Source organism: Protobothrops mucrosquamatus, unplaced genomic scaffold (genome assembly GCF_001527695.2).
Source record: "Protobothrops mucrosquamatus isolate PMUCROS unplaced genomic scaffold, P.Mucros_1.0 scaffold1394, whole genome shotgun sequence".
In the NCBI taxonomy this organism is placed as follows: Eukaryota; Metazoa; Chordata; class Lepidosauria; order Squamata; family Viperidae; genus Protobothrops; species Protobothrops mucrosquamatus.
Window position 1 is genome coordinate 63,891 of NW_015387580.1, and position 10,983 is coordinate 74,873.

The 10,983-nt window shown below is 37.5% G+C and overlaps 1 protein-coding gene across 1 annotated transcript in view; it reads left to right on the top strand.

Annotated features, from left to right (window-relative positions):
• The window catches only part of PHIP (pleckstrin homology domain interacting protein), a 75,347-nt gene that overhangs the window by 7,671 nt on the left and 56,693 nt on the right, over positions 1-10,983 (top strand). Inside the window, exons 3-5 of the mRNA XM_015821736.1 lie at positions 1,814-1,951; positions 9,572-9,655; positions 10,330-10,430. Coding sequence (XP_015677222.1) covers positions 1,814-1,951; positions 9,572-9,655; positions 10,330-10,430 — 323 coding nt within the window. The remainder of the gene's footprint in view (positions 1-1,813; positions 1,952-9,571; positions 9,656-10,329; positions 10,431-10,983) is intronic.

Consider the following 10,983-nt stretch of genomic DNA (forward strand, 5'->3'; position numbering starts at 1 on the left):
CGGGAACCGAGTGGAGACCTGAGGACCGGAGCGCTCACAAGCTTGTAAATAGCGTGTGCGTGCTCCCCTAACCTGATATGGTCCTCTGCTCCCGCCATATCTGCCTCTCCCACTGACCGTACTGATTCTTCCCTCCTCCTTCACTCCCCTACCCTCTCCCCCCACCTTTGCTCCCTCGCTACCCCCAGACATGGCTGGTATGAAGATAATACAGGATTGTGCAGGTAATTAGATAAAGGTATATGTATGATATTCTGTTGGTTATTTAATTAATTGATGGACAGTTGTATAAAAATACTTTCGGTGACATTGGAAGCAACATTGGTTAGGAATATCAGCATATGTCCACATTTCTATGCAGGTAAAGCTGTGTTCTTGGCTATGAACTTGAATGATTTACAATGAATTTTAATTAGATTATACAATGCAGCAAACTATATGGATTTGGTAATTAATGTATCAAAGACAAAGGTAATTGTTTGTGTGTGAGGAAAAATTAGAGTGAATATGTGACAAAAAGATAGAGCAGGTAAAAGAATCTGTCTGCCTCTGGGCAATGTTTATTAAAGATAGGATAGAAGCTAGTTTGGCAGGACAAGCCATATCCAAACCATTAATTGATTTTAACAATACTGATTTTAATTGTGCTCCATTTTGTATATAATTATAAACCTTGGGTGCTTATAGAAGGAAGAAAGGATAAAAATTTTATAATTAAAATAAATAATAAATTGCTGTTAATTCATACTGAATTGGGACAAACTGTGATGACTTTCTCTGAAAGGGTTTCTGTTAATAGCAGACATGAGAAACTTGTTATTTGCTTTCTGGGGGAAAAAAATCCAGAGCAGTTTTGATTTGCTCTGCAAATGAGATAGGAGGATTAGAAATACAGAAATTACAATATTTTTATTGACAATTTGAATTTACAAACAATATGTTCTGAAACTCAATGCATCCCGTGGGTCTCCTTTATTTTCCTTAACTAAGACTACTACTTCCTTTCTCTTACTTGTCTGGAGGGAGACATAATAAGCTTGAATCATTTGCCTTGGATGGTTGAAGTAAATGATGGGGTTTATAGTAGCAGCTGAAGAGGCTTCCTGCCAGCATTTTCCTCTGCAGTAAATGAGAGGAATGTTTGAAATGATTTTATTTTAATTTTTACCCAGTATCATTAAGATAGGTAAGCAACATTTTCAATAAAGAATGAACATAACACTGAAAGGAACTGCTATTGGGCATAGTAGTGCTTTCCAGTGAAAGTTAGAATAAAAATGTACAGTCTGAAAAGACATTTGTTATTCTTTGCTGAGTTGCTTTCTACTTATCTGTTAAGAATGTATAAATAATAGTGATGGGAAAGCTTTGCCTTAACATAACAGGGAAAATTATTTCCAGTCCTTCTTGGACAGAGCTTCTGACAATTAGCGCAGTATTTGGAATTAATGTTGTTGCTTTTCCTTAGTTTTTAGCATATATGTAATAGCTGTATTGAGGCCGGTCAGCTTTATATAAATAGCTTTTTCTTTTACTTCCATGTAACTAGATTTAAGAAAATCATAACACTTCAAGGCATTTAAAGTACTTAGGTTCAAAGAACTGTAAGCAAAGCACTATTGATAGCAGCAGATCTTTATCTGTGTGTTCAAAAGCAAGAGAAAGGAGTCTAGTATATTGTGGAGTTTAAAATTATACAGTATACATTTCAAGTAATTTTTCTTTTCTTATCTAAAGGATTCCTTGGATCCGAGGGAGGATCTCATAGCGAGCTAACCTTATCAATACATTTTGATGATTAATCTGTTTATAGGGTTCTGATGATTGTCTTGTGAAAATCTGGGCAACAGATGATGGACGGTTGCTTGCTACTTTAAGAGGGCATGCAGCGGAAATATCAGACATGGCTGTTAATTATGAGAATACCATGATTGCTTCAGGGAGCTGTGACNACCAATATTTTTTGGTTTATTAACAGGTAAAATACTATAGACACTTGGCACCTGATCATCTCCTGCAAATATGCCATCGACTTGGACCTCTTCTAGAGCAAGAAATTCCTCAAAGTGTCCCAGGAGTTCAAACACTATTAGGAGCTGGAAGACAGTCTTTGCTCCGCACAAATAAAAGTATGAGTATGCAAAAAAAAAATAATGGCTTGATCAGCTTTTTCATTCTATGTTTATATGCTTACATTTGTTTTTTATATTTAAATAGGTTGCAAACATGTTGTGTGGAAGGGGTCTGCTCTTGCTGCATTGCATTGTGGGAGGCCTCCAGAGTCACCAATAAATTATGGCAGTCCTCCAAGTATAGGTAAGAATGTTATTACATAATTGTAATAGCTAATATTGGCAATGTAACACTGTAACTGTGGCAATAGTTTTTGGCAGGTAGCTTCTCCTGTGTAGGTTTCTTTAAAAAAATGTGTATATTAAATCTGATTTTAGATTTTAAGAAACAGTCTTAAGCAACTAGAAATGACAGGATATTTCTGAATGTATTTGGAAGCCTATCTGAAATGATTAGACAGCATACAATAACTCTCATTCTCCCTCCCTCCCTCTCTCTTCCCCTCCCCCCCTCTGTCTCATAGGGAGTTGAAATCCGGAATGTGGCTTCTTTAAATTTCTTAATATAAATATGTCATTGGAGCTATTCTATTTTAATCAATTTTTAGGCTGAACAAAAATGTTTTAAGATTTTTTTTAGAAACAGAATAACAGAGTTTGAAGGGACTTTGGAGGACTTCTAGTCCAAACCCCTGCTTAAGCAGAAAACTCTATAACATTTCAGACAAATGGTTGTCTAATCTCTTCTTAAAAAGCTCCAGAATTGGAGCACCCACAATGGCTGGAGGAAAATTGTTAATTGTTCCAACTGTCAGGAAATTTCTCCTTAGTTCTAGGTTGATTCTCTCCTTGATTAGTTTCCATCTGTTGCTTCTTGTCCTGCCTTCAGGTGCTTTCAAGAATTGGTTGGCCCCCTCTTCTTTGTGGCAGCCCCTGAGATATTGGAACACTGCTACTATGTCACCCCTCGTCCTTCTCTTCATTAAACTAGACATATCCAATTCCAGCAATCATTCTTCATATAGTTTAGCCTCCAGTCCCCTAATCATCTTTGTTGCTCTTCTCTGTACTCTTTCTAGAGTCTCAACATCTTTTTTACATCATGGCGACCAAAACTGGATGCAGTATTCCAAGTGTGGCCTTACCAAGGCATTGTAAAGTGGTATTAACACTTCACGTGATCTTGATTCTATCTCTCTGTTAATGCAGCCTACAATGTGTTGGCTTTTTTTATAACACATAGCAACAGCTTATATTGTATGCCAGTATGGAATGTGTACAGAATACATTATGGTTATGAAATCAAATATGTTAATTGTTAATTGTGATGCTGCTGTTTGGAAAAGTGGAAATGTAAAAGATCATTTGCAAATGGGATATGTCAAAGACATGCTGCTTATTTCTACTGAAGAAACAAAATAATAAATGTCTGCAACCATTTTAGAGAATAACTTTCATGAAATTATCAGAATAGATTGTCTTCAAATAGCTATTCCTTGCTTAAAACCATGAAATGCTTGATTTTTCAGGTTTTGGTAGTTTTTATTTGGTAAATAAAAAAGGTTTGATTTTGCTGTTTGTCCTGATAAGGTATCAACAAGATAGGATTATGATGCTTTGCTGCTGACAACAGAATCCAGAATAAATTGAGTGACATTAAAGCTTATATAATAAATAAAATATTTTGATTTGCTATTAATTATGCACTATTGTTGATATAAATATCATTGATCATGTAGAAGAAACTGTAATAATATATCACTATAAAGTAACTTGGGATTCATGATTTAAAATATAATATGAACTAGCAGATGGCAGTATTTGATATTTGTTTCTAACTTTGCATTAGTAATTAAAAAAGCAGGAGGAAATAGCTTCATTTGTTTTATCCCAGGATTATGTTAAATATGTTCAAAGAAGCAAAATTACACAAGGCATCAGAAAAATTAGATTATGATCTCAGTACAGAGCTTAGATGTAATATAAAACATTGCTTTTTGGTGCTTTAATCAGGGATGCTTAAGGTAGGGCTGAATAACTCACATGTGCTTGTTTATTAAACAAGGAGTTTTGGTTGTACATGGCATGCAAGTATATAAATAAAAAACATTTTTATCTCCATTGACCAAAGTCTTTAAAACAATGAGTTATAGTAATTAGAATGGCATCATAAGTAGTAGGAGTAGTGGTAATAATCACTAAATCCTTAACAAATCAAAGTGCCATATAGGTAGCCCTTAAGTTACGATTCTAATTGGGCTGCTAATAACTGAGGATCTTTCACTCTAAGGTGAAATATATTGGTCAGATGTGTATGATTTTTTCAAAGTGCAATAACTTTTCTGTGTGTTTCCATTATTGTTGAGACCTATGAAGTGGTACTGTGTTTTCCCGAAAATAAGCCCTACCCCGAAAATAAGCCCTAGATTTGGGGCGAGGCGCATGTCTAAAAATCGAGCTGGAAGGTGGTGGAGCTACCCCACGCACACTGCACCTGCTTACCTTACTGATAGGACCGCAGCAGGCAGGCCTCCCATGCCCTGAAACCTGTCATGCTGCGTGGTTCTTCGTGCCGTTGCAGCTCCTCGCGGCAGGAGGCTGTATGGTGCTTTGGGCCATGGCCGCCGGTTGCGGCAGGACTCGGTGCAGTGCTTTGGGCCTTTGCCGTTCCTCACGGCAGGATGCCATGCAGCACTTCGGGCCATTGCCACTCATCACGGCAGGACTCCTTGCAGCGCTTCAGGCCATTGCTCCTCACGGCAGGAGGCCACATGGTGCTTTGGGCCATTGCCTCTACTCGCGGCAGAACGCCGTGTGGTGCTTCAGGCCATTTGCTGGAGGCTGCAAGGTGCTTCGGGCCGTTGCCAGTGGTCGCAGCAGGCCACTGTGTGGCATCCTGTGACTGGCGATGATGGCCCAAAGCACCATGTGGCCTTCTGCAAATGGCCCAAAATGCCGCGTAGCCTCCTGCCGTGAACGGTGGCAACGACCCAAAGCACCATGCAGCCTCCTGCAAATGGCCCGAAGTGCCGCGCAGCCGCCTCCCGCGACTGGCGGCACCAGCATGAAGCACTATGCAGCCTCCTGCTACAACCATTGGTGCTGGCGCAATGTGCCACATGGCATCCAGCTACAAATGGTGGCAAGCAGCCGCTGAAGAAGTCAGGCAGCGGCGCGACAGGTTTCGGGGCGTGGGAGGCCTGGTTGCAGTGTTCCTATGGTAGGACATCTCCCGAAAATAAGACCTAGTGCCTCTTTTTGAGACAAAATATGACTGGGTCTTATTTTGGGGAAAACACAGTATGTACCTATGTATTTGTTATATTCTGACATAATACAAATATATTTTAATTACATGCATTATGTATATGAATAACGGCTTAAATCTTTCTTGATATTGCTTAACAGATATCTTTCTGAACATATATCTAAATATATCAATTTTTTTATAGCTGAAACTCTCTTTTCAAGAAAGCTTAATGGAAAATACAGACTGGAACATCTTATTCCAACTGCTGTGTATCAGCATATGAAAATGCATAAGCGAATCCTGGGACATTTGTCTTCGGTATATTGTGTAACGTTTGATCGGACTGGCAGACGGATATTCACAGTAAGTGCAGATTCATGAAACTATTTTAAAACATAGTTTTGCAATGGAAGAGGAGTAAAGAGTGATGAGTACAAATTAACAAATAAAGTGAAAGAAAAATAGGTGTGTTTGAGAAACCAACAGAAAGATGGAGAATATAATTGATGTGAATTAGTAGAATTGAAACAAATGTAAGGAAGGTTAGACTTAAGAACAAAACGGTTGAAATAGACATAAGAGAATATGAATTGGTATCATCTAGTTATAGCTCTCTATGAAAATAGGAAGCCATAAGTTGATGGAAAGTACATATATTGCAAATAATGACAATGGAAGAACTGGGATTAGTTTTGGTAAAAACTGTGCAACTTTCTGAATGAATATGATCCAGAAGAAAAAAATTATGACTAATGGATATGAATGGATGTCATGGAATAAGGTGAAAGAGTAGAGGAAAAAGTGATTGGGCTGTCCAGAGATCCAATAATGAACATAGAGGATGATGTTAGGTTTGTTCATGAAAAAGAATAATAATAAGAAAGGCTGATTTGATCTTTCATAAGGCTCCCACAGAGAGGGCCTCCTTAGAGTGCCGTCGGCCAGACAATGCCGGCTGGCGACCCCCAGGGGGAGAGCCTTCTCTGTGGCAGCTCCTGCCCTCTGGAATGACCTACCCCCTGACCTACGTACAGTTGCGGACCTGCGCCCTTTTCGCCGAGCCCTGAAGGCCCATCTATTCCGTGCGGCCGGCCTGGCGTAGTTTGATTATGTTTCAGTGGGGGGGGGGTTTACGGGTGTGTTTTTAGAACAGGCCTGTTATTTAATTCGATTTTAAAACAAACTATTTATTATCGTGGTTTTTAGTATCGCCTGTTCACCGCCCTGAGTCCCGCAAGGGAGATAGGGTGGTATATAAATTTAATAAATAAATAAATAAATAAATAAATAAATAAATAAATAAATAATGAAAGATTGAAGAAAAGTTCTGAATTTTGAACAGACCATAATTTGGCAGTTTGAAACATGCATCTTGGGGCCGGGGGGGGGTAAGTATGGGAAGGAAAAAAACACCCCAGAGTGAAAGAAGAATGACTACAGGAAGAGAAAGTTTGAATCCTTTGTCCAACAGCATTAGAAGATATATAAATCTCCTAACAGAATGTGTGAAAAGTGGATATAAAAGAAAGGAGGATGTGGAAGTTGCTTTGAAAGAATTATTTTGAATGCCATACATGTGTGTGGAAGTATAAGAAAGAATGCTTAGTAAAAAAAAAGTTGTGGATGAGGAAAAAGAAGAGAATGCTATAAAAAATAAGGATAAAGGGCATTTTTTAAAAGAAAAAAATGTATTAGCAACTAATCTACTCAAAGAAAGCCAGGAACAGGTAAGGTTAAAATAAGCAGAAAGAAAATTTGATGAAAAAAAAAATAAATTGTTCCAGGAGCTAAAAAAGGAACCTCTCTCCGAATGAAAGGAATTAAAAATAAAAGGGATTATTATTATTAGCTAGGAGACCACATGCTATTGTGGTCTCCTGACCTAGCTAATGTAATAGTTTGGCTGCCAAATTACCAGCTCTCTTGTAGGAAACGCTTGCGAGCTTCCCAAGGTGTGCCACAGAGGGCAAGCTGATTTTGCACCAGAAAGAAAGATGAGAGTGGCTCTTCCTGCGGGGTCAACCAAGCCCCTCTCCTTCCCTGGAGCTGCCTCGCAAATGGGCGCAACAACTGGGAAGATTCAGAGCCAGCAGGAATCTGCCTGCCTGCATGGAGCATCAGCTTGTCTCTCCACCAAAGTGGCTCCTATTTATCTACTTGCATAGAACATACTTTCAAATTGTTAGGTGGACAGAAGCTGAGGCAAGTGATGGGAGCTCACCCCGCCACACAATGCTAGGACCCTAACCACTAGAGTAGAGACCATCTGCAGGGTCATTAAGTCACTGAGCCACTGTGCCTCTTTAATAAAAGGGATAAAATTTGGGATGAAAATAAAGTTGAGGAAATGTTAGAAGTGGTAGTTTAGGGAGTTTAATGGGAATTACAGTGTATTTGTTGACATCTGAGAAAAAAATATATGAAAAGAAAAATGATTTAAAATGTTAAGGCTGCCAGATATAGGCAGGGTAATAAAAATGTTAACATACAAAGTAGTATGAAGATAATACAGGATTGTGCAGGTAATTAGATAAAGGTATATGTATGATATTCTGTTGGTTATTTAATTAATTGATGGACAGTTGTATAAAAATACTTTCGGTGACATTGGAAGCAACATTGGTTAGGAATATCAGCATATGTCCACATTTCTATGCAGGTAAAGCTGTGTTCTTGGCTATGAACTTGAATGATTTACAATGAATTTTAATTAGATTATACAATGCAGCAAACTATATGGATTTGGTAATTAATGTATCAAAGACAAAGGTAATTGTGTGTGTGTGAGGAAAAATTAGAGTGAATATGTGACAAAAAGATAGAGCAGGTAAAAGAATCTGTCTGCCTCTGGGCAATGTTTATTAAAGATAGGATAGAAGCTAGTTTGGCAGGACAAGCCATATCCAAACCATTAATTGATTTTAACAATACTGATTTTAATTGTGCTCCATTTTGTATATAATTATAAACCTTGGGTGCTTATAGAAGGAAGAAAGGATAAAAATTTTATAATTAAAATAAATAATAAATTGCTGTTAATTCATACTGAACTGGGACAAACTGTGATGACTTTCTCTGAAAGGGTTTCTGTTAATAGCAGACATGAGAAACTTGTTATTTGCTTTCTGGGGGAAAAAAATCCAGAGCAGTTTTGATTTGCTCTGCACATGAGATAGGAGGATTAGAAATACAGAAATTACAATATTTTTATTGACAATTTGAACTTACAAACAATATGTTCTGAAACTCAATGCATCCCGTGGGTCTCCTTTATTTTCCTTAACTAAGACTACTACTTCCTTTCTCTTACTTGTCTGGAGGGAGGCATAATAAGCTTGAATCATTTGCCTTGGATGGTTGAAGTAAATGATGGGGTTTATAGTAGCAGCTGAAGAGGCTTCCTGCCAGCATTTTCCTCTGCAGTAAATGAGAGGAATGTTTGAAATGATTTTATTTTAATTTTTACCCAGTTTCATTAAGATAGGTAAGCAACATTTTCAATAAAGAATGAACATAACACTGAAAGGAACTGCTATTGGGCATAGTAGTGCTTTCCAGTGAAAGTTAGAATAAAAATGTACAGTCTGAAAAGACATTTGTTACTCTTTGCTGAGTTGCTTTCTACTTATCTGTTAAGAATGTATAAATAATAGTGATGGGAAAGCTTTGCCTTAACATAACAGGGAAAATTATTTCCAGTCCTTCTTGGACAGAGCTTCTGACAATTAGCGCAGTATTTGGAATTAATGTTGTTGCTTTTCCTTAGTTTTTAGCATATATGTAATAGCTGTATTGAGGCCGGCCAGCTTTATATAAATAGCTTTTTCTTTTACTTCCATGTAACTAGATTTAAGAAAATCATAACACTTCAAGGCATTTAAAGTACTTAGGTTCAAAGAACTGTAAGCAAAGCACTATTGATAGCAGCAGATCTTTATCTGTGTGTTCAAAAGCAAGAGAAAGGAGTCTAGTATATTGTGGAGTTTAAAATTATACAGTATACATTTCAAGTAATTTTTCTTTTCTTATCTAAAGGATTCCTTGGATCCATCCCTCCTAGAGTATCGCTCGATTGGAATAGTTATGTAAAACTACTAATTAGACAAATATCCCAAGACTACTAACAGAACACTTTTAGACCCGTTGTCTACTACCTGCCAACGAACGATGAAATTCTCCCGTACGTCGCCTTTATAGTCTGTACCGACAATTAATACTCTTATGGTACTAACGAAGTCCCTCGACACTGAAGATGATCAGAGTGTGGTGTCTTCGAACATGTGCTCCTTTGGCTGTTCTACAAGGACACAGTGCATCTATAACATCTCTACAGGTAAAATAGATGACTAAGCTTTAAAATTTTGGAAGCAAAAGGACCAATAAGGAAGTAAAACAGTTTATGCTTTTTCATGTATAGTACTGTAATTAACTATGTATTTTAATAAGGCAAGCATGTCTTTGATATAGAAAGATAAATGCATTGTGGGGTCCTAGGTGCTCTCTGAGCTTGCTTGTTTTCTTGCCGACGTTTCATTACCCTAACTAGGTAACATCATCTGTGCTGTTTGCTATCAGTTTACATTCTGGTGTCTTGCCTGTCTCTGTGGGTGGAGGCGGTCTTACGGATTCTTTGGTTCAGCTGATTACTGATGGCTCTTTGGCAGTTTCTTGATTGGGGTATTGCTTACTTGATTGTTGGTCTGAAGTTGATCTTGGAGCTAAATGCATTGTCTAGGCAAGTTTATAATTGAATTACTTGTTTTCATTATTGGGAAAAAAATAATATAAGGCAAAGTGTATGTATGATCATACATAAAAAAAATACTATACATGGGAGAGAGAACTATTGCAGCATTTTCTGACAGAGCATTGCATTTGGTTCTAACTACTTTTCTATAGAAGTGGTAGTAATGACATTTTAGTATATTCCAAATCACTTGATTACTCATTTCCTTGCTTACTATAAATCAAAGAATTACCTAACAGGTTTTTTTTTTTGGTTTGCAGTTTTCTCCCTTGTGCAGTGGCTCAAAGCGATACTTGTCTTCAACCGGTGCAGATGGCACAATATGTTTTTGGTTGTGGGATGCTGGCACACTTAAAATCAAGTTAGTTTATATCTTCTATTTCTGTAAGATTACATACAGTATTTTGCAAAACTGTTCAGAAACTGCAAATGTTTTGTTTGCGTTTGTCTATGAGTACAAAATATTTTATCAAAAAGAGTAAATTTGCTTTTTTTTGGTGGAAAAATAGGGGAAATTTCTGAATTACAAGATTAGGATTTATAAATGCAGTAGGCCACGCATTGATATTAGTAGTTGATATTGTATCAACTATTGTGTCATATTGGCTACTTCTGTGTCTTGTAAAATACACAGTGCAGCTTAATTATTAGTAGGCTGTGGAGCACTTCAGGTATGGCACTTTGAAGGATGTAGAGTATGAATGTAGCACCAATCACCAGCACTTTAAATCAGCTGCCTTTGCACTCCCACATGATCAAATAGATCTGTTGCAGATTGAATCTTAAGCATTTTATAGCCTATTCTTTCTCCTGAAAACTCTTTAATGCTCAGCCAATCATTCAATATAACTAGGTGGCAACACCTATCTATCCTTGTTTGCTCTTGAAAAGGAAAGCAGAGTTGGATCTGATTA